Source organism: Phaeodactylum tricornutum, chromosome 13 (assembly GCF_000150955.2).
Source record: "Phaeodactylum tricornutum CCAP 1055/1 chromosome 13, whole genome shotgun sequence".
NCBI lineage: Eukaryota > Bacillariophyta > Bacillariophyceae > Surirellales > Neidiaceae > Phaeodactylum > Phaeodactylum tricornutum.
In genome coordinates, this window is record NC_011681.1 from 376,249 (window position 1) to 397,321 (window position 21,073).

Below are 21,073 nucleotides of genomic sequence, written 5' to 3' on the forward strand. Positions count from 1 at the left end.
CGGCAGGCTTGACCATGTATACCAAGAAAACAGGATCCATGCTGCGCTCCATGAAGCAGTTTGACGAGAACTACATCCGGAACCATCCGCCAAAGTTTGGACCGCAAACAAAAGCTACGAATGAAAAGATGAAACCACGAATTGACAAGGATGAATTTTATTAAGAAAATCTGCCGTGCGTGTTTTTGTCGATATACCCCCACCGTCGACTCGGTGGCGCCTGGGCTCTCGATGCAAGGATTCGGAAAACAGTAATTAGTTCCTACGCTCATGGTGTTTCCTGCTGGGCGAATTTGTGTTGTGCGATCTTTTCAAAAGTGAAACCTTGAAAAGTGGAGTGAGTACAGTGGTGCCGTGCCTATTATCACTTATATTATCAGACCGCTAACTGCGCGGCCTTGATATTCGTGACCAAGTCTCGATGTTTGGCAATCATTTTCCTGTAACATACCCTATCGTGAATTAGTAACAAATTTATTGTTTTCTATCTAGGTATTAAATGTAGCACCGCAAGATCGGGAGTGAGGTTTGGAACCCGAACAAAAACATTGCCTCGTGACAATCACTCTCACTTTCAGACCAACAACTGCGCACGGTCCGGCATCACGTGCCGCCGCTTGTCTTTGGCGCCCGGAAGGTTCCATACGCAGGTTTCGTTCCGCATTAACTCCGGTTCTATGAACCATGGCGGGTGTACCGAAGGTTTTACACATCTCCGGATACCAAAGCTGTAAGTAAGAAAGTGTGTGCCTGATTCTCGGTACCGAACGAAAGTCAACCGGTGCCAATGCTTCCAAAGTATTGTCAAGTTCTGTCGTTTGGTGTGAATTCTTGTCGACGGCACTCACCGCTTGTTTTCGTGTGTACGAATCTATCCCAGGTGGCTTTTACGTGCGGGCTCTGGGCGTGCTACGATCGCTGGCGCTCCTCTTCCCGACGCGTCTCAAAGTCGTGCCTCACGAATTTTCCGACCGTGCGAGTTTTCGTTCCTGGCTCCTGGACGACGACGGCGGTTTCCGCAATACCTTTACGCGTGATATCCGGGCCCGCGAACAGGTCACTGCTCCCTTTGTTTGGTTCGCACCGTCCGATGATGGACACGACGTGGAAGATTTCCTGGGCGGTCACGACGATACCTTGGCCTGGTGTCGCGAGTTTATGAGTCCCCGCGACGAAATCAAACCGAACTATCCCGTCGCGGATATGATGGACGACGGCTACACGAAGGACCACGGATACGATTACGATCTCGTAGTTATTGGAGGCGGATCCGGTGGGATGGCGGCAGCCAAGGAAGCGGCAGTTTTGGGTGCCAAAGTAGCCTGTCTCGATTTCGTCAAACCCTCCCCCGCCGGTACCACCTGGGGTCTGGGTGGCACGTGCGTCAACGTGGGATGTATACCGAAAAAACTGTTTCATATCGGTAGTCTACTACACGAGTCGGTCCGCAAGGATACCCCGTCGTTTGGTATCCGCCTAGGTGAGCCCAACGGTGCGAGTGCAACGGATGAATTGAGTGGCATCGTCCCCGACCCATCGACACAGATGCGCTGGGAATTAGTGCGAGAAAATATTCAAAACTACATTCGGGGTCTGAATTTCAAGTATCGCGTCCGCCTGCGAGAAAAAGAAGTCACCTACTTTAACAAATTGGCCAAGTTTACGGACAAGCACACCATTGAAGCGGTGGATAAGAAAGGCCGCAGTAGTCTCATCACTGCCGCACGCTTCTTGGTGGCGGTGGGTGGCCGTCCTTCGCCCTTGTCCTGCGAGGGAGCGGAACACGCCATCTCATCGGATGATGTTTTTGCCATGGAAAAGTGTCCCGGTAAAACGTTGTGCGTCGGAGCATCCTACATTAGTCTCGAATGTGCCGGATTTTTGGCGGGCATGGGATTGGACGTTACGGTGGCGGTGCGCAGCATTCTGTTGCGCGGATTTGACCGAGAGTGCGCGGATAAGATTGGTGATTACATGGTAGACCACGGAGTTAGGTTCAAACGAGACGTGATCCCGTCGAAACTGGAAAAAATCGAGACGGGACAGACCAAGGTACTGTTCTCCGACGGTACGGAAGAGGTCTACGATACCGTACTCGCTGCCGTGGGGCGTATGGCAGATACCGATAAGCTTGGGCTGGAAAGTGTCGGCGTGGAAACAAACCCAAAGAATCGTCGCATCATTGGAAAATTTGAACAGACTCATTGCCCCAACATTTACGCCATTGGAGATGTTTTGGATGTAAGTCAGAGGGATGCTCACACATTACCCGTCAGAGTCGATAAGCTTCTTACCTTTTGCTTCTTTTGGGGGACAGAAAACTCCCGAGCTGACGCCCGTTGCTATCCAAGCGGGTCTCTATCTTGCCCGTCGTCTTTTTGGTGGCGACAAGGAGGCCATGGACTATCAAAATGTATGCACGACTGTCTTTACACCGATCGAATACGCGTGTGTGGGATTATCTGAAGAAGACGCCGTTGCAAAGTACGGCCAGAACAACATCGAGGTCTACCATCGTGAATTTGTTCCGCTTGAGTGGTCTCTGTCAATGAGCAGAAGTCACAATGCGGCGTATACCAAAGTGATTGTCGACAAATCACCGCAGGAAAACGTTCTTGGAATTCATTACGTTGGTCCGAATGCGGGCGAAGTGATGCAAGGATATGGTACGTCGATGAAGCAAGGCTTGACGTTGAAGACTCTTACGGATACGGTGGGAATCCACCCAACATCTTCCGAAGAAATTGTTACTCTATCCATTACAAAGAGCAGTGGCGAAGATGCTGCTGCTGGCGGCTGCTGAGGATAAGCCCTTCGCAGATCGTGCATGGGACCAGGCTCAACAAGCTGAACACCCCATACGCGATCTCGAAGGGCTCTGCCGAAGCAATTCGGTAGCTATCTCCAAAAGGAACGGAGTAAAGGAACTTGACAGGAAGCGGAGTGAAGCTTAGTAAAGATGACGGCGTTTCATTGAGGCCTATTTGGTCAACAAAGAAGCATCTGAAGATACTGAGTAGACCGCCAACTAATGCTGCAAGCTCAACATTTCATACATTAACTATAACTTACTGTTTTAGGCGTGTGTCTTGTAGACGGCGAATTGGTGTAGCCAGTCTTCCTCACAATCATGAAGTGATCCAGAAACACGTCGATCATTCTCGAGCCAGACAATGTGATGCCGCACATACTCTTGGAATGCTTGTCGCTCGACATCGTGCAATGAATCCGTAGTGTTGCGGGCCAGGAACGTCCCTGGAAGAATAAAGGAAGAATGCTGGTCGACGGGAACCGCTGAAATTCTTTCAAAATGCGAAGAAATGTACCATCTTGACGATAGGAACTCAATACGTTCATCGGTAGCAATCCATCCCATTTGAAACAAAGTCTTGTAGAGCAGAAATTGACTTTTAGGCCTTGAATTAGTAGGCTGTAAAAACAACTGAGAAACTCCAATCTCGTCGAGCAACCCCTTTTCACTATTTCCTCTGACACTAGAGACTATATTTAGCATACTGTGAACACCCATCCCCGCTATACAAATTGCGTCAGCTTCTCCTTTTACTAATCCATGCAATCCATCGGCTAGGCGAAACTCGAGTGGTAAGCCTTCCAGAATGTTGTTTCTTCTCCTGTGACTCTCAACATCCTGCTGGAGTCGGAATGCACCGTCCTTCAAAGCACGTTCCGAGACATCCACGCCGATGACTCTCTCAAATCGACCGGAAAGAGCTAATCCCATAGCTAACAAACCATGGTCTGTACCAACATCCGCAATTGTTCTTACATCGCCTTCGCTTCCGATAGTGAGATCCACGATGTGTCTCAGACGCTTCCAACTACGGTCCTTCCTGGCTAGAATTCCAAAAGCGATTTCAGCTTTGGTGACTGCTTCATCCGAGATCGCGTCTCTTCGACGAGTGGATAGATGCCGAGGGATTCGTGTCGTGTATGTCAGATAGGGTCTGGAGTGAAGTACAAGACGACATGTCTGCGGACCGAAAGAAGCCCCCATTTTGATCACTGATGCGGAGGAAATTATAGTACTGAGCCACCGGAGGCGCATCCTATTTTCAAGGGCGTAAACCGATGCCACTCTTTCGTTAAAAACTGGGCGTATCCAGGTTGAGTTCCCGCAGACAATTGCACTAGTTCATCTAGATAAGAAACACTTTCCCCCGAGTTAGTAGGCCAAACGGGGAGATACCTATGATTATCGGCATCATTTTGCAATCGTTTCCATTTCGGTTTTGACAGGAACAGTAAGTACGTGAACCGGTTCTCACAGTCAATTTTCTGACCTCGCAATTTCCCATATTTTCGGAAAGATAACCAAGGAACAACTTTTATAGCGTTCGATTGACTTCCCAATTACGACGGAATACTATCGCTCACAGAAGAACAAGCCTCCCATTTTGGGTTGTATCTACCCCATGACTGCTTTGTTTCCAGCGCTGAACAATGGCAGCGAATGTTGGTGGCAGTTTAGCTGAAACCACTTCATACGTACGGCGCGAGCCAGTCCTTCTGGTACCGCCACAACTTGCCAAGTCTTCCTACGCGGTTTTGATTCGGTGCCGCTGTGTAGCTCGGCTCTGGCATCTGGCAGGACGGCATGGCTCACGCACTCATCGCTATGGAGATTTTATAGCGATTCCCATTCTTTCAGAAGAAGTTGTGTCGAAAGCTTCGTTGTTGGACCGAGAACTGTGCTCTCTTCTACGAACGCAAGGCGTTTCCATTGTGGAGAAAGATTTTCAGCCATCAAATCGCATTCACATCCCACCCCCTTTTGACGCGCGGATTCATCCGGAGAGAGCTCCGCCAGCACGTGTCGGAACGGGTGCGGAGATCACACAAGTTCCCAGTCGACGGGCAGCTTTCTCGTACGCGGAATTGTTTGCTGGTATTGGCGGCTTTGGCGTAGCGTTGGAATCCCTCGGTGGTGAGTGTGTATTCTGCTCAGAAATTGACGAAGTCTGCCGAACAGTTTACGCGTTAAATTTTTCGACAAAGAACCAACATGGAGATATTTATGAGGTTCGGGATAGAGACTTTCCCTCGCAGCTGGACTTATTAGTAGGAGGTTTTCCGTGCCAGCCCTTTTCGTCGCTTAGTGAACAGCCAGGTCTACATTGCCCAAAAGGCAATTTGTTCTTACAGATTGTGCGCGTTCTCAAATTATCAAAACCGAAAGCCTTCCTATTGGAAAACGTTCCGGGCCTCGTCCGCATGAAAGATAGTTTGAATGTAATTGCGAATGCTCTTAGCGACGCCGGCTATGACGTGACTACGGAAGTTTGTGACGCCCGTGGTCTTGTTGCCACTTCTCGGAAACGTCTCTTTTTTGTGGGCTTGAGAAGGCAACAAGGTATAGAAAATGCTCCTTTTGAGTTCCCTTTCATCCCCGACCTTGGTTTTCGCGGAGTGGATGTACTAGAATACTGCGATATTACCAACGATACCATTCTACGCATAAACGATGATCAAATGGACCGATTAAGCCGTGAAAAGTACTGGAAGCCCGCTCACTTGGCGTGGCCAAATACTGTCTGTCAAACATTGGTTTCGCACTATGGAAATTCTGTATCTCGGGGAAAATCCCAACTTGTCCCGTGCGCTACTGGAAATCCACGCCGCTTTTCTGCTCGCGAATGTGCCCGCATAATGGGGTTTCCGGATCGATTTATCTTGCCTAAACGAAGAGAGAACCAAGGAGAAATGGCCCATCTGAAAGAACAGTACAGGATGTTTGGCAATGCTGTATGTCCCCCTTTGATCGCAGCAATAGCTGGTGCCGTCCTAGCACGGTGCAATAAAATGACTGGGTATTCTGACCACTCCTGTTGGGTCGACAGGGGTAGGTTTGCTGCAGTAAAATTGGCCAATGAAGCTACTTTAAGACAGGATGGAATCACTGAGGAAAGCAGTGAGGCCGACCGTTTATAGGAAGAGAATAGCATTGATGTATCTTTTACATGCACAGTCGAAACCTACTTCGTGGACTAGGTAGATAGTGAAGGACAAGTTGGAGTTTGGAAAAACAGTCCAGACACCTGACGTTACTAAAAGTAAGCCCAAAGAATCCGTCATGTGACATGTCTGACTTTGAACAGAGCGCGCTTTTTACGTAGTTCAATAATTGCTTCTTTCTTACATTATCTGTGAGTCCGAAAATCAACATCGTAGTCAATCGACTAACTGCCAAGGACTGTGGTGGAAATGGTCCCAGTTTGAATTGCACTTATTAAGCAGTCGAGCAAACATGAAGTATGGGGCCGCGTTTGCATCGGTGGCCCTTTATACGTGTACATTTACCGTCGCTGCTGCCTTTTCTCGGATTTCCCTCGTTCGACGTCAACAGCAAATCACTAGCAACGTTTCACCAAGAAATCTGAGAGCATGGAGTCTTTCCTTAATAAAAGAATCCGAACTCTTGGAAAAAATACGTGAAGGAGTGTCAGAAGCTGGTTTCGAAGAAGCTTGGAAGGGCTCCGTTGATGAAATCACCAGTTTTGTTGGCATCGACGTCGAACATGCCGAAATGTGTTTAGCACAAGCTTTGGAATGGAAAGCTTGGGCAATGGCACCGTCACCAACGTTTCGTAAATACATAAAGACAAAAGAGCCCATCGTACGAGAGCTAAAAGATAATCTTTCCTGGATGGTTGGAAAACCTCTACAGCTTGAGATTGAGCTCTTAAAACAAGGAATTCTGCAGTTTCCAGGAGTGTATTTGGTGGATTCACAGGTATCGTTTGAAAAGGCTATATCATGCGCACCCATAGAGTACAAGTCTATCGAGTGTTTTCGGAATCAACTTGCGGCAGATCTCTCAATTCTCAAGAATACATACAACTGCGATACAGCTGAAGAAGGCTGCGCAGGCAACTGCGGGAGCTGTTGGGTAACCTATGGAAACAAGAAACTGTAGCTAGATATTGGCCATCTCAATGAGTTTGTCTTAGGGTATAGGTGGCGGTGCCTTCCCAGTTTTCTAGCGAATGGGATGGGCTGGCTATTGTGCACGCATTAACAGTAAGTTGACATAGCTGCGTCGCTGACAACAAACTGTAACAGTACGAATAAATCGGTCCTCTTTGTTTCCGGGTTGGGCCACATAGGCAAGTGCGTCTACAGTTACATAAGTTTCGACCACATTCCAAAACCAATGAAATCGACGTTTCAAGAAACCTTGAAAACCAGTCAAATCTTACATTCATGATTCTGGTGCACATCAAAAAATTCTGCAAATAATTGATATTGCATAGCAGTTTATGCTTCACTATCAGTTTATGTGCGGTTGGGACCAAACTCCTTTGGTTTGCAAAATAAGTGGTGACCACTAGTTGGCGACCCGGAAAACTTTCTGAAGACGACACATCACAAGAATGGACGTCCGTTTCAGTGGAAGATCTCGAGCTGTCCTTCTGTTGGCGTCTGCTCTTTGTTGCGCCGTCGGCGCCTTTCTACCCGCAACTCCTCTTCCATCATGTGGTCGCATTTCGCATCTTAAATACAGTGACCAAACGGAATATCAGGAGGTAAATGATTCTACAAAAGAAGTCCTGTTACAGCTGGTGCAGAGTACTCCGCCAAATGCACCCACCCCTGCCTACATGACAAATGAGATTCTCCGCGTAGTACGACAACTCGAGGAAGAATGCCCTACTCCAGATGACGAAGTCTTGTCCGAGCTTGCTGGTAATTGGGAACTCATTTGGACTACCCAAGATAAAACACGACCCGAAGCAAAGCGTTCTCTAGGCCGTTCTTGGATCAATCCTCTCGAAAACCAGTCCTATAGCAACAATCCGGAGGGAAGATCCAATCCTTTCTTGCCTCGTCCTATCCAACATCGCTTGGAAAAGTTAGGTCTCGTTACTAATGCTGCTGTCGTACAGAGTACGCAAGCGGTGGATCTTAAGAAGCAAAAGGTCAGCAACGTCGTGGCCTTCGGTCTAGCCCGGGTGCGCCAACGCGCTTCCTTGACCGTCAAAGTTGCTTTCCGTCCGAGCACCATTGATGTTCGTCGTATCGACGTCAAATTTGAATCTTGCCGTATCAAGCTCCCCGGCACTCCAATTGACACTACTATTCCACTGGGTCTTGCTGGACCCATCGGATGGCTCCAAACAAACTATATTGATGAGAATCTTAGGATTACAAGGGGTCATAAAGGATCCGTGTTTGTCCTGAAACGCCCCCGCCGAGCGACGGTGTAGTTAGCTTGCCTTTTTTAATTATGCATACGGTGGAATACAGTTTGCAGACGCATCAGTCCTGCCCCTGCTTCCCAACGCAGATCATAGCTTTCGACAGAAGGCGTTTGCTTGAGCCATTCAGGTACAAAATACTTTCTTGTGCTTTGACCCAACAATCCAATAAAAAGCATCTCTTGCGACGCGATCCATTTTGCGAGCTCTTCATGACTCTCCATTCCAGCCAAATCCGATGGTGTACATTTATCAGAATCCGGTCCAATTAGTTGTAAATCGATATCACATTCTGAATTTTGCATTTCCAGTAGTTTTTTGAAGAGATGTTCTACAAACCATTTTGACACATCTTCTCTACCACGCTGCGCTGCTTTGTGCAAAACTCCGTGTCCATTCGAGTTTACTTGAAACACTGAGCAACCAATTCGATCCAGCCACTCCATTACAGCGGAGTCAGCCGCACCTTGAGCCGCCCAGAGCGCAGCGTTACAGCCAAATGTATTCGAGCTCGTCACGTTACAGCCAGATGAATGCAGAAATTGCATCACGCATCGGTGAGCTTGCCACGATGCCCAACTGAAAGCCGTTGTTCCGTCTGTGGTGATAGCTTCCAAGTCTACGTTACAGGAGTTCACGAGATAGCGACAAACTTCGACATGCCCTTTCCGAGCAGCCCAATGAAGCGCCGTACGTCCACCAAAGGAGCGCTTTGCCTTCTGTTTCCATGCAGGATCACAACCACAGGTTTCAATCAGATAGCGCAGCATGTCCAAGTGACCACCACCGGCTGCCCAAAGCAAGACATTGGCACCGCGAGAATCTGCCGTGTGAATCGGGTCGAAGCCATGCTCTACTAATTTTTGAAGGGACTCAAGATCTCCATGTTGAGCCAGTCGAAAAGGATCCTCATCCAAACTTGCTGTATTCGGAGTCTGTATTCCGATTTTCTTCGGCCGAATCAACAAATCTAGGTCACTCGTACTGTCCCCATAGACGACTATTGCGTTGACGTTTTGAACCATAACAGCAGCATCCATGGCATCATGATGACCTACGCCGTGCTGCTGCTGACTATGCCACCACAGACCCTTTTCGCCCTTGCACCACTGTATACACTTTGGACATGGTAGCTTTCCTGACGCACGCAGCTGCTCGATTCGATCTCGAGTTGTGATACAGAGAAAACCCGATTCTGAAACCCGGCAATCCATTCCGTCCTCAATTTCGGAGCAAATTAATTGTGCAAATTGTTTAGGCGAACGAATCGATCGTGACAAGCCAAAACTCGAAGTTATTTTCCATTCGCCGCACCTGTCTTTGTACCGATGATACAGAGCCGGAGCAACGCGCACCTCAATATTCCAAGGCTTTCCATTCATGAAATTAGCATCTGACTGCCTTGTCGTCCATGAGACGGCTTTCTGTGCGACCTGATACAGCTGCTGGTGCCACTCCACCAGAAGGTGACGAGATGAGGCCAGATTGCCGTTTGGCTTATGGCAGAAGAGAAGTAGAGCATTGTAGGTAAGAAACTTTACTCGGTCTAACGCCTTTTCGTCTCGTGTCATGCCTCATCAAAAATGTCCAAAATTCCCAGCTGATCTTAGCGATTTTCACGAAACAAACGATTCTTTGCGATATGATTCACAGTCAGTGATTTTTGCCGACGATGGTTTCATCTCGGTGATTGCGGAAGTAACAAAAGGGAGAAACCACAGGCACCCGCTTCATGTCAAAATGAGCCGAAACGTGTTATGACCTGGGGCTAGGTTTTGTATTTTTATCTTCACTTTAGGTGTCGGCATGACATCGGCATTTTGAAAAACGATTATTCGCTTATCGACTCATTCCGATTTTGAAATTTTTCTTTATGCGTTGTGTCACGGTGTTTCGGACGTTGACATTGGCCGGCTTGCAATCGTTTTTGTCGAAAATTCGAGGACTCCACTAACTCAACCATGGTGGCCAAGGCCATGCCCAAGTTACGTATGGACGGCTCTCCTTTAAAACGGCCACGATCCATTGATTTACCAAAGATCGATGTAAATGAAGCGATTGCACATCTGCAAAGGGCCTTGACGACAAAGCAACGCCTGATGGCCTTGCATCACGTTCAAAATCTGATCGAGGGCGATCCGACGGCAATTTCTTGGATGGTAGATTCTGGTCTGATACGCATTCTGCAACTGCAGCTTAGTTATGCTCTTCAACGGCATGGATCAACAAGTCAAGAGCTCGGAACACTTTGTCAAGTTTTTGATCTTGCGCTCCGGACTTCGCCCGCTGGTTCGCTGGAGAGTGCTCTCGACAAAGAAGCAGGGCGATCCCTGGTAAACCTTGTTGCCGATGCTTTCCCATGGGGATTCCACCATGTCATCGTGTCAATTTTGCACACTATTTCGCAAACGAGCTCTGGAGCTTTTCTGATCCTTCACTGCAGCAAAGCAATGCATTGTGTTACTGAACTTTTCCGATGCTGTCGTGCGTCATCCACCAGCAAAGAAGCTGTCTTCGAGGCCCTGGGATTGCTTAAGAACCTAACCTACTTTTCGGAAGAATCACGTAATATATTGCTTGACTTACCAGGAATCGTCGGGTCACTAGCGAACGTGGCTGTATTTGTTGATCAAAAGGGTCACGAGAGATTGTCAGCTATCTGGCGCAACCTCTCCGTATCAATGGAGACACGACGGCGTTTGGCGCAGGATCCTGATGTATTAAACGGCCTTCTAGAGCTGGCTGATTGTACCTGCTCTTACGCCCTACGAAATTTGCTAAACACAACAATCAGTCTTTCAATGGACCCAGAATCATGCGTGATACTTGTGTTGCACGGAGACGGAATCTTTGTAAACGTCTTGCGGAGACTGCTAGTCACCGAGACAGATGCGCTCATTCGAAAGCGTGCAGCACGCGTCATTAAGCTTTGGGCTTCAAACGATTTTGTCGGTCCAATACTAGTCAAAGACAGAGCGTTGATGGACGTTCTGTCTCAGCAGGCTTTGCAAGACCAAAACGTAGATGTTCGCCACGAAGCAGCTGACGCATTCTGCCGGTGTTCTCAAAGAATCCAGTCACCAATGCCTCAGCACCAACTGGTGCTAGATGCGATCATGTTTCTGGCAGAGCAGTCAAGATTACCCGCTGAAGTGCTAGCACGAACTCTGAAAGCGCAAGCACTTCATCCCAGAAATCGCATTCCAATGGCTGAGCGCAATTCGCTACTTTCTGCACTAGCTCGCATTGCTCAGCAAGAAGGTGTCCCCAATTCAGCTCGCGAAGATGCATGCTGTGCTTTGGCTTATCTGTCAGACGAAGCCGCCAACCTGCCAAAGCTATCAACCGCTGGTATCGTTGAAGCAGTCACGGTCAATGCGATTGGCGGTCGTGGCCTCAGAAGATCTTATGCAGTGCAAACTATTGTAAATCTCACCAGTACAGCAGAGAATCTTCCCAAGCTAGCTACACATACAAATCTTCTTCAGGCTCTGATACAATTTGCGGCTACTTCAATAGAAGACCAACTCAAGTCTAAAGTGAAAAAAGTCATAATGATGCTCATTGCAGAGCTATAATGGACATTTCCTTCTCTGTCAGTGCGCCAAGCCGTTTATTCCCAATACGCAGTTAGCGGTAGCAGTGGACTTGCCATGAATATTCGTCGGGAAAGCTTTAGCCGTAACCGATTACAAATCGCAATCTGGGAAGAACGCTCCTTTGAATGCGCGGCGTTTGAAGCAGCTTGCTAGACAGGACTCTCTGTTGTGATGCATGTCGTAATCGATCGAGATGGCATCATCACCGTCAACATCGCACTTGGTCATCATCTTATCGACGCTTCCGAGAATCTGTAAGATTCCTCGAGCATACCTGTCGAACAATCATTCTGTTAGATACCAAACATGTATACTAGCCCGATCGAAAAGTCAACTAGCTACCTACCGGGCAGAGAATCGATGGCTCCTTGAAGCTCATCTCTATCCAATTTACCGTTTTTGTTATGATCAAGATGTTTTCCAGCGCATCGCATCAAGTGGTCACGGTCGGGACAGTTTGGATCACCCGCACCTAAGCTCTCTGGCTTCTCCGCCGATGCAGTGTTATCGCCCGCGGGACTGGCGGGGTTCTCCGAAACGGCAGCATGTTGTGGGTTACCCTCGTCCGAGCCCGCGGATCCTTCCATTGATGCGATTGCTTCGGGACTCGCGCATTCCTCCGTCCCGGCAACACACTCTACTTCTTTCGTGACTTCCGGTTCGTTCGCCAAGCCGGTACCGTCGTCTCCGCCGTCTTCTGCATTGGCGCAAGTTTCCATGTCAACCCCACTACATCCAGGATCCTGGTCAGCCGCATCGATTGAAAAAATAGAAATGACAATGCATACCAGTGTTAACGCCCGAATGACATGATTAGATTTCATGCTAGCGATATGAAAATAGGTTGCAGTATAAGTGACAGACTGAGAGTGAATGTGCTTCTCGCGGATGCGCCAACGGAAGTGATGTCTCGGCTCTACACGTTTTCTCTCAGTCATGCAGTTTTGTCGGATCAACGTAACATAAATCCAGGCACCTGGGTACACAACGAAAGCAGCCGCAATCACAGTTGCAGCGTTCTCTTGTTCACTGACAGTGAAGTAATATAATAACCCGGAGTTTTGCTATCTCAAAATCATCATCGCTCTTATTTCCGTTTTGATATTTGAACTCTGTTTTTACATTAATTTGGTACCTTCTTGACCCAAGATTAACAACATGTGCTATGGCTCTGTTTCCTCTGCAACAGAAACAGTTGTAACGATGATTAATCCACTGCCGTACACGCCGACTTCAAAGGTACTAAAATAGACGCAGTCTGAAAGGTCGGCGGCGAACCTAGTCCGGTCAACTGAGGAAAATAGAATGTTCGCACACGACAACTGAAAGGATGTGGTGTTGTCGCAATATACAGTAACCGAGCACATGTCTTCGAATTGAGTAATTGATCTTGCGCGTTCTTACCGTGTCAACGTCGACCGATTTTCATAAACCGGGAATTTTCGAGCCCGCCACATCGCGTTTTCGGCCTGATTTTATTTCGTACGATAAAACCCTTCCCGACCGAAGTATGTCACGAAGACTTCCAAAACAAAAGTGACTTCCTCCAATCATGATTGTGAAGAAAGAAGCAGAACGCAAACTTGACTAATCGAGGGGTGGTTGCGCGGGTGTTCCATTCGCACGTGAACTTTGCTGTCTCAGAAATACCTCAACAAGGGCCCTGAGCTATCGGTCTCAGTCATTTGTTGTGGAGACGATTCAGCCGGTAGCTGCGATAGCAAAGAGTTGGCTGGAGCTGGGCTAATTGATGTAAGAGGCGCTTGCGATACTGGGACCATTTGTTGCCCGGCTGAAGTGACATTTGCAGTTATGCGTGAAAGATTCAAGAGGTATTGGTTTGTGGCTGTATCTTGGGGTAGATGGAAGAGTTGTCGTTGAGCCATATGCTGCGCAACTAACGCTTGAGCGATTGACAGGGCGTGTTGGATCATCCACGGCTGTGGTTGGTTGACTTGAGGCGACAACGAGCCCAAAATTCCAGCGGCAAGGGCTTGATTCGCCTGAAAGGAAATGTCCGGAGAGATCGCTATTTCGCTTGGAAGTGGTAAACGATTTGATTGACTGAATGCCTGAATTGCAGCATGAAGCGTTGGAATCTGAAAAGCTTCCGTATATGATATCGCGAAAGGGTTCTGCAGTCCAACCGGGAGGCAGGTGTGGTTACTAGAGGCTGCATCTAGGCCTGTAGATTCTACGATTGATGATACCGGAGCTGTTCTTGTAGCATCTTCTGCCGGCTCGATTGTCTTCTTGGAACCCCTGTCGACGATCGATTGTGCAGCTTCTTCGCGCCGTGTCCCAGCAGCTGTCACACTTCGCATATTGGACAACAAAGCCTTCCTTTGTCGCTGAAAATTTTCGTTTCCAAAGTACTTTATGCTTGTGCTGACTGTTTCAGCATCCCCATCAATCGTCACCTGACGAAATCCCCATCGGTAAAGTTTTCTGGTGAAGCTTGAGTACTTTGCCTGTCGAAAAAACATTGGAAGCCACGCACTGACAAGGCCATCTTTATTGTAAATTCCAAAAGCTCGACCATCGAGTACCCAGCCGATAGGCGCATCACTTTCTCGTTTCCCAGACTTTGCGTATTCCTGCTCAATATGCATCAACATCAACATCAGCTGTAAGAAATGAAAAAGAATAGGCTAATGAGAAGATTGTCGCCAGTAACGCTTGACACTGCCAAATTAAAGTACCTTCTCTGGGAACGAAAGAGTCGCATTGTGTTCGTCGACATAGGCCGGAAGATCGATCGAATCAAGGGCATCGAAAGAATGGAAGCCCATCAAGAGCGGCTCACTCTCCGAGGCGCTAATGGCGGTATTTGGTAGTGACTGCACCCCGGCTTGGTCTGACGACTGGCTAGATGTCCGGGCAGCGCTCTTTCCCGAAAGACTTGCTGATACAGTGGCGGTGAGGGCTCTGCAATCCGCATCGTCCGTAGAGTTCCGCAAAAAGCGTTTGCTACGCAGCTCAACTAAAGAACCTGAGCTGGCAGAGTGACAGTCTTCCTGCTCCGGAGTGTCGCTATTTGTTGTCCCGTTGTGCTGTGGACACCTTACGAGGCTTTCCATGGCGCCAACGAGACAGATTCTAGTTCTTTACTGATTCAGACGGATAAAAAGAGATGCCTTTGTCCCCAAAAGAGGAAGTTCGATGGAAATGGCAAGGTCCGGAGGGTCCTATTGAGCGCAAGGCTTTTTCAATGGAACCATATGTTCGCAAGGCATGGAAATGTACGCACAATCTATTGGCACGGTATCAATTCTCGTCTTTCACTCGCTCAAGTTCGTATTGCTGGCGACCCAGAACGAAGACGAACGAAGTTTCAATGATATACAAAGACAGAAAATGTTGACTGAAATTTCCGAGCCGAATTAAATACAAAATCTCCATAGAACGAACGTCACTTCTACATTTATTGAAATACTGAATCCTTTCGTTTGGTTATTTATTCGTAGTTCTGTGTTTTCGCCTAATCGAGAATGACGTGTACCTTTTGGATGTCTTTTCGTATATTTGGGATTTTAATTGAAAATACAAAGAAGCTTTAATTTCTGACGTCGCTTGTTGACCAAGTATGCGAATGTCTGACTGTTTAAGAAGGGGGTAGTGCGTCATCTTGCACAAAACTTCACGACATGGTCAGGGAACAAATCAAGAAAAGGGGAACGCCTCCGAATGCCAAGATTGACAGTGGATAGAATCGTGGTCAAATGCTCCCTCCCGACTCACTGTTAGCGTTGCTGAAAAGCCACCCATTGACAGTGAAAGCTCACAAGAGACGAGGCATGCATTCGGAGTAGGCGTCCGATAATGTCAAGAGATGTTCACGACGGGAAGTTGATGCGTTGCCGTTCACCAATTCAGATGCAAACCATCTCCCTACATCGACAATTAGGCTTTAATCTCCAACTCCAACACAACAGGACAATGATCGCTTCCTTGCTGCAGAGGGAGTACATAGCTATCGCGTACTATCGTCTTGGACTCTTCGTCGAATAACGATGGATCACAAATGAAATAATCTAGTCTCAAGCCTTTGTTCGGTTCTCGGTTGCCTGCGCGCTGGCTCCAGTAAGAATAGTGTCCCTTGGCCGTTGGGTGCAAACGCCGAAAAGCGTCGATAAACCCTGCGTTTAATTGTGCCTCAAATGAGGCCCTTTCCTCGGCTGTAACACCAGCTTGTTTCGCCAAGTGTTTGGCACCATCATTCCACACCTCCAGATTTGTATGCGCAACGTTCAAATCTCCCAACCACAAGACGGGAACGCCTCGATCTTTCTGCTTTTTTTGAATGAATGACAAAAAATCTTTGTCCCATTCCTCGGTGCGATAACTTAATCTTTCCAGCTTCTGTCCAGAGTTTGGCACGTAGACATTGCACATCGTAAACGACGGGAAATCAACGACCACTATTCGTCCTTCCGAGTCGTGCTTGTCAACATTCATCTGGAAAGAAACCCCTTCAGGCACTAAAAGATGCGGATCGATCGATAATTCTTCCGTTCCCTTAAGCGAATTTGATGATGTCTCTCGCTCATCGTTTTTGCCGAAGTAGCTCCCCAAAGTCTTTTGTTTTTTTGCAACCTTGCTTCCTTTAATGAGCTGTCGCCTTTTGACAAAGACTGATGTTCCAGAATACCCTTTTCTAGCAGTTGAACAGGAATAATATGAATCGAAGCCTTCTTTCTCCAGCAAATGGCCCCGGATCTTGAGCTTCGGGTCGTCCAGATGGGACTCTTGTAGCTTTGTCTCTTGTAAGCATAGAACGTCCACATTGTGTTCTCGGACGAAATCAGACAGGGCATGCGGGGAATTGCGCATGAGAGCGCGCAGACCGGCCACGTTCCACGAAGCAATTCTCATGGCTGCGAAAAGTGAGCAGAAGTGTAAGCATCTCGACGATCAAATACATCCAGATTCTCCGTAACCTAATGCCACGTACTGTAGGATCCGTTTTTGGCTGCCTGCTCGTCACTCCAAAGCCTAGGAATGTCATCGCGTTCAGTCAAGACTTGATGCGTTGGTGCCTTCTTTTTTGGACTGTTCTCTTTGGTAGTATCTTCGGGCAAGGTTCTCTTCGCTGACTTTTTCAGCGGCGCTTCGGATGTTTTCTGGGAGTCAATGCTCGCTGCGGAGGGCGGCGTCTTGGTGCTACCGCGGGTAACCCGATCGTGTTTGTTCGGAGTTCCCGAAGCTGCATCCGGCTCCTTCTTTGAGCTGCGGGGAGCCATACGGAGAGCGGTAGTTACGTATAACCTACGGTACGATGTCGGACGTATGCGATAGGGCGCAGCCGAAAGTGGTGGACAGAGTGCGATGGTGCCTCGCGAGAAAAGGGCAAAGGTATTCAAGGAGAATGCCGATAGGCCGACCCAACCGCAGGATTTCTTCCCTCGAAAAGACTGACGGAAATGTCCCAACTGAATGCAGGATTTCATGCAGTAGTGAATGGGACAGAGGAGAGTCAAATTTTTCAAAGCAACTCGACAGGCAATGCGCGTTGCGTATGACGGAGACCAATTCTACGTGAAGCCCGCTGATTTGGCTGCGCTCTCATTAATATTTACAGTAAACTCTACAAATAGATGCTCTACTGACAGTGAGAGGGTGGGGGGACGTTGATCCTTCGTTGTCGTCAACGTGGAGAAATGCGGGTATTTCTGTCCCTATGTCGGAGCACTTGCTCTGCACGCGCGTTTTCATTTCATGACTGGCTTTTCACAAGACTTGATTTTACAGGGGGAACGCCTTGTTCCGTGTTCCATTCGTCTCGCTTTCTCGTTCCGTTTGGTTCGGCTCCGTGAATCACCATGTTTTTCTCTGCATTACCATCGTGTGTTTTCTGAAGGCACGCCATGATGAAGGCTCGGAGCCGGCTGACGGCTTCCGTCTCGGTCACTGCAGCTGTTAGTTTCGTCTCTTTTCAACAAACAAGGGCAATGGTCAGTCTACACGGCAATCAAGCCTTGACGACATCGTTTCGTATGCGCCATACGGATCGTCTACACGCCGTCACGGCTCGGCCACCCGATCCGAATTCTCTACTTTCCGCAACGGACCAACAAGAGTGTATTGATACGCTGCTCGCCTGGTTTGCCGGTAAATCGCAAATACTGTGTCTGACGGGAGCGGGCTTGTCTACGGAGTCTGGAATTCCAGACTATCGGGGTAACAATGGAAGCTATCATCGTGGACATAAACCGATGGTGCACGATCAATTTATGAAATCGGAATGTCAACGCAAGCGATACTGGGGTCGCGGTATGGTGGGGTGGAAATCTTTCGATGAGACGGCGCCAAATGCCGGGCACGTGGCGCTAACCGAGTTGGAACGTCTGGGACGAATCGGCGTCGCTTTCGAAGACAATCGCGCGTTTTACGAGGGTCACGACGATGACTTGGAATGGACGTTTCGTTCTGGTCACCGAAAATTATCACTCATTACCCAAAACGTGGATACCCTGCACCGCCGAGCTGGAACCAAGCACTTGATTGAGCTCCATGGACGCACCGATCAGCTGGAATGCATGCAATGTGGTACAAAAAGAGACCGCAATAGCTTTCATGCCGAATTAGAAGGTCTTAATACGGATTGGCTAAATAGGGCATTGGCTACAACGGACAATGACGATATGCGACCAGATGGAGATGCAGCTGTAGGGATGGAAGATTTCGAGTCCGTACAGGTTCCGCCCTGTCAGTCTTGCGGAGGCTTCATGAAGCCCAGCGTGGTTTTCTTTGGTGACACAGTACCAAGGAATCGTGTCGCACAATGCCAAACCGCAGTGGAAAAAGCAGATGGATTGCTCGTCGTTGGATCATCTTTGGCGGTCCATTCGGCTTTTCGCCATGTAAGAGCAGCATCAAAATTGGGTGTACCGATTGCCATTTTAAATGTCGGTGGAACGCGTGCGGAAGCCGAGGGTTTGGATGTCCTGAAAATCGAGGCACCAACAGGGCAGACCTTGGAAGGAGTAGCGAAGGTATTCCAACCGTCGTCTGGCGGACAAAGACACGTAAGCACCGACTCGTTATGAGGATTTGGACCGCTGCAAGCATTCTTTCTCAGCAAAACACATACTGCTCGCGCAACAATGAGAAAATAGAAATGCTAGTTGATCTGTAGCATTCGCAATTTATTATATCTCTTGTCCACTGCTTTAAGAATCTTTTTTCTACGCAAAGCCCTTGTAGTCGCCGGCTTGCTCGTCCAAAGCGGAAAAACTTTCGTCGGGGTCACCCAAGGCGCCCGACTCAACGACGCTTTTTTGATAATTACCCCATTGCGTCATCACGTTCTTCTCCATATTGTTCTTTGACCGGAATGAAAATGATTTGCTCTTGGTGCTTTTCAAGTCACTTATGCAGGCGGCCCAAAATTGACTCACAATTTCCAAGTCAGGCTGCATACGAAAGCCGGGAACACAGTCGCTACGAAGAAGAGCTCCGGTAAATCCATCCTCTTTGAAGCGATTCGTCTCGGCCCCTAAGCGATTTTCGCCTGCGGTGACACGAACCGATCCAAGGATCGGCACTTTTCTACCCAGTGCTTTAGGGACGGTCGGTAATGTGACAGGGTCCACTTGCTCCTCGTCAATAGGATTTACGGTGAGTAAGACCGTGACCGGCTCGTTACCGGCAGCTTCGGAAAGCTGTGCCACCATGTTTTCAAAATCTTGTTCACTCCATGTGGACGCAGTCTTTTGTCCAACCGTGACTTCTGGGATCGGCTGAAGACCACAGGCCCAAGCAGCCTTGCACGTGTCGGTAAATGTCGAATCGGTAGCAATTTCAGCCAGATTTTCGATTTCGTTCCCACTACATACAGGAATCATCACGCCGTCTGCTCCACTCTCTGCAATAGCGCCCAGATCAAATTCGGATCCCTGAAGGCAAAAAATGATAGGAATGGGTCCAGGGAAGTTTCCTCGCGCCGTCTCTTGTTCTGCCGAAAAGGTAGCCAGTGCATTTACACTTCCCTGAAGAAAGGCAGCGTTGGCTTTGCAAGCACGAATTCGTGAAGACAAGGTTTGGACTGCATTCGTTTGCAGTAGAATGGCGGTTGGATCGGTGGGCTCCGGGATAACGATTTCAGGTGACAGTGTGAGTTTGCCAGAGGGCGACAAGAACGCCTCGGAAAGACGACTTCGCGTTACATCGCTGGTTACCATTCCCGTCGCGCCAAGCGGGATTAAAAATAGAGGTAAGAGTTGTTTCATGTTTCGCAAAGAATGGGATGTGTTGCCTGTGATGCGATACTACGGAGCACAAAGTAACATAGCATACCTTCACGAGCGTAGCAAGAAGAACGTACGTGACCTACGTCGTGATGGTTGTCACATTCACAGTCAAGACGGATGCTTGTCTAGGATGAGGTCCACAAGACGAAATCAAACCATATGTGACGTGCGAAGATAGTACACCCACCAAAATGAAATACTCCGGTCGAGGCACCGATAGGTTTCCAAAAAATAGAAATTGACATTATCGGGAATCGACATATATCCAAGGTGTCCAGCTACTAGAACAAATGGTTTGACGGTGAGTGTGAAATATGCAGACTGCTTTGGTATATATGCTTTTCTCCCCAAACTTTTACTGATTTCTTCTTTGGTAGGGGGGGGTGCCATGGATATTTTTTTCTGAAATATTTGACTTACAGCCAAGTGCGGCTCAAACTGCAGTGGCATTGCTGAACCTTGAGAGTCAGAGTTTCGAGAACTATCAACAGGACCGGTTCTCCATTTGCAAAAAAAACAGCAAAATTTGGGCTGTCTTCCAACAGCTCTTGAACATTCAAGGGGTCAACATGGTCCTGTCTAACAGTAAACATAGACATGCCAAGGCAACACAGGATATTTGAATTGCAGCCACTAGTTTTTGATAAGATATTGCGATTTGATGTTAACAGTGAGAACCAATACAAATACCGTAAAGGACGGATAATTTCCCAAAAATTCGTGTAGATTTGCTACGAGACGCACTAGACCAAAGTCAGACTTCAAACTAACCCTACACGTGAATTGGTCTCATTCGCAGCTTCGAAATGATACCATTGTTTCTAATACTAGTAAGAAATTGCTTTGTACACTTTCATTTTAAAGTCGGATTATGATGTTGAAATGAAAAAATAGGGTTAAGGGTTGGAATTGTAGCGAACATTTAGCCGGTTTTACCTCGTTTCTTGAGGCAGATGCGGTAGTCTCCAATGATGCACTATTTAAAAAATATCAGGGTACCCCGGAT

At 48.0% G+C, this 21,073-nt stretch overlaps 11 protein-coding genes across 11 annotated transcripts; 6 read left to right on the forward strand and 5 right to left on the reverse strand.

Annotated features, from left to right (window-relative positions):
* Window positions 1-651: 651 nt before the first annotated feature.
* On the forward strand, window positions 652-3,273 carry PHATRDRAFT_51055 (predicted protein). The gene is made up of 4 exons (XM_002181507.1): window positions 652-730; window positions 881-2,241; window positions 2,318-2,980; window positions 3,073-3,273. The coding sequence occupies exons 1-3, from the start codon at window positions 685-687 to the stop codon at window positions 2,801-2,803; spliced, it is 1,893 nt and encodes a 630-aa protein (XP_002181543.1). The 5' UTR covers window positions 652-684; the 3' UTR covers window positions 2,804-2,980; window positions 3,073-3,273.
* A 1,153-nt stretch (window positions 3,274-4,426) lies between these two features.
* On the forward strand, window positions 4,427-5,949 carry PHATRDRAFT_47357 (predicted protein; the record flags this gene model as incomplete). The annotated part of the gene is made up of 1 exon (XM_002181508.1): window positions 4,427-5,949. Exon 1 carries the CDS (start codon window positions 4,462-4,464, stop codon window positions 5,947-5,949), a length of 1,488 nt encoding a protein of 495 aa, XP_002181544.1. The 5' UTR covers window positions 4,427-4,461.
* Window positions 5,950-6,265: 316 nt separating this feature from the next.
* PHATRDRAFT_37545 (predicted protein) lies at window positions 6,266-6,934 on the forward strand (the record flags this gene model as incomplete). Its single annotated transcript, XM_002181509.1, has 1 exon — window positions 6,266-6,934. The coding sequence occupies one exon, from the start codon at window positions 6,266-6,268 to the stop codon at window positions 6,932-6,934; it is 669 nt and encodes a 222-aa protein (XP_002181545.1).
* Window positions 6,935-7,253: 319 nt separating this feature from the next.
* Window positions 7,254-8,524, forward strand: PHATRDRAFT_47358 (predicted protein). Its single transcript, XM_002181510.1, has one exon. It carries the CDS (start codon window positions 7,392-7,394, stop codon window positions 8,223-8,225), a length of 834 nt encoding a protein of 277 aa, XP_002181546.1. The 5' UTR covers window positions 7,254-7,391; the 3' UTR covers window positions 8,226-8,524.
* A 23-nt stretch (window positions 8,525-8,547) lies between these two features.
* PHATRDRAFT_37547 (predicted protein) lies at window positions 8,548-9,787 on the reverse strand (the record flags this gene model as incomplete). Its single annotated transcript, XM_002181679.1, has 2 exons — window positions 8,548-8,601; window positions 8,624-9,787. 2 exons carry the CDS (start codon window positions 9,785-9,787, stop codon window positions 8,548-8,550), a joined length of 1,218 nt encoding a protein of 405 aa, XP_002181715.1.
* A 390-nt stretch (window positions 9,788-10,177) lies between these two features.
* PHATRDRAFT_47359 (predicted protein) lies at window positions 10,178-11,754 on the forward strand (the record flags this gene model as incomplete). The annotated part of the gene is made up of 2 exons (XM_002181511.1): window positions 10,178-11,587; window positions 11,656-11,754. The coding sequence occupies 2 exons, from the start codon at window positions 10,178-10,180 to the stop codon at window positions 11,752-11,754; spliced, it is 1,509 nt and encodes a 502-aa protein (XP_002181547.1).
* A 151-nt stretch (window positions 11,755-11,905) lies between these two features.
* Window positions 11,906-12,639, reverse strand: PHATRDRAFT_37549 (predicted protein; the record flags this gene model as incomplete). The annotated part of the gene is made up of 2 exons (XM_002181680.1): window positions 11,906-12,089; window positions 12,158-12,639. 2 exons carry the CDS (start codon window positions 12,637-12,639, stop codon window positions 11,906-11,908), a joined length of 666 nt encoding a protein of 221 aa, XP_002181716.1.
* An 816-nt stretch (window positions 12,640-13,455) lies between these two features.
* PHATRDRAFT_47360 (predicted protein) lies at window positions 13,456-15,045 on the reverse strand (the record flags this gene model as incomplete). The annotated part of the gene is made up of 2 exons (XM_002181681.1): window positions 14,518-15,045; window positions 13,456-14,442 (listed from the first exon to the last, which is right to left on the reverse strand). The coding sequence occupies exons 1-2, from the start codon at window positions 14,893-14,895 to the stop codon at window positions 13,456-13,458; spliced, it is 1,365 nt and encodes a 454-aa protein (XP_002181717.1). The 5' UTR covers window positions 14,896-15,045.
* Window positions 15,046-15,718: 673 nt separating this feature from the next.
* Window positions 15,719-17,308, reverse strand: PHATRDRAFT_47361 (predicted protein; the record flags this gene model as incomplete). The annotated part of the gene is made up of 2 exons (XM_002181682.1): window positions 16,770-17,308; window positions 15,719-16,692 (listed from the first exon to the last, which is right to left on the reverse strand). The coding sequence occupies exons 1-2, from the start codon at window positions 17,263-17,265 to the stop codon at window positions 15,719-15,721; spliced, it is 1,470 nt and encodes a 489-aa protein (XP_002181718.1). The 5' UTR covers window positions 17,266-17,308.
* A 347-nt stretch (window positions 17,309-17,655) lies between these two features.
* Window positions 17,656-18,813, forward strand: PHATRDRAFT_21543 (predicted protein; the record flags this gene model as incomplete). The annotated part of the gene is made up of 2 exons (XM_002181512.1): window positions 17,656-18,177; window positions 18,211-18,813. Coding segments are annotated over exons 1-2 (1,098 nt in total), but the record flags the coding sequence as incomplete, so codon positions are not given.
* Window positions 18,814-19,002: 189 nt separating this feature from the next.
* Window positions 19,003-20,074, reverse strand: PHATRDRAFT_47363 (predicted protein; the record flags this gene model as incomplete). The annotated part of the gene is made up of 1 exon (XM_002181683.1): window positions 19,003-20,074. Exon 1 carries the CDS (start codon window positions 20,044-20,046, stop codon window positions 19,003-19,005), a length of 1,044 nt encoding a protein of 347 aa, XP_002181719.1. The 5' UTR covers window positions 20,047-20,074.
* Between the last annotated feature and the right edge of the window lie 999 nt (window positions 20,075-21,073).

Bases quoted from the DNA above. Each gene is read 5' to 3' on its own strand.
- PHATRDRAFT_51055 (XM_002181507.1), top strand. From the start codon at position 685: ATGGCGGGTGTACCGAAGGTTTTACACATCTCCGGATACCAAAGCT. The intron at 731-880 runs GTAAGTAAGAAA...AATCTATCCCAG, and splicing joins CATCTCCGGATACCAAAGCT to GTGGCTTTTACGTGCGGGCT. The intron at 2,242-2,317 runs GTAAGTCAGAGG...TTTGGGGGACAG, and splicing joins CCATTGGAGATGTTTTGGAT to AAAACTCCCGAGCTGACGCC.
- PHATRDRAFT_47358 (XM_002181510.1), top strand. From the start codon at position 7,392: ATGGACGTCCGTTTCAGTGGAAGATCTCGAGCTGTCCTTCTGTTGGCG.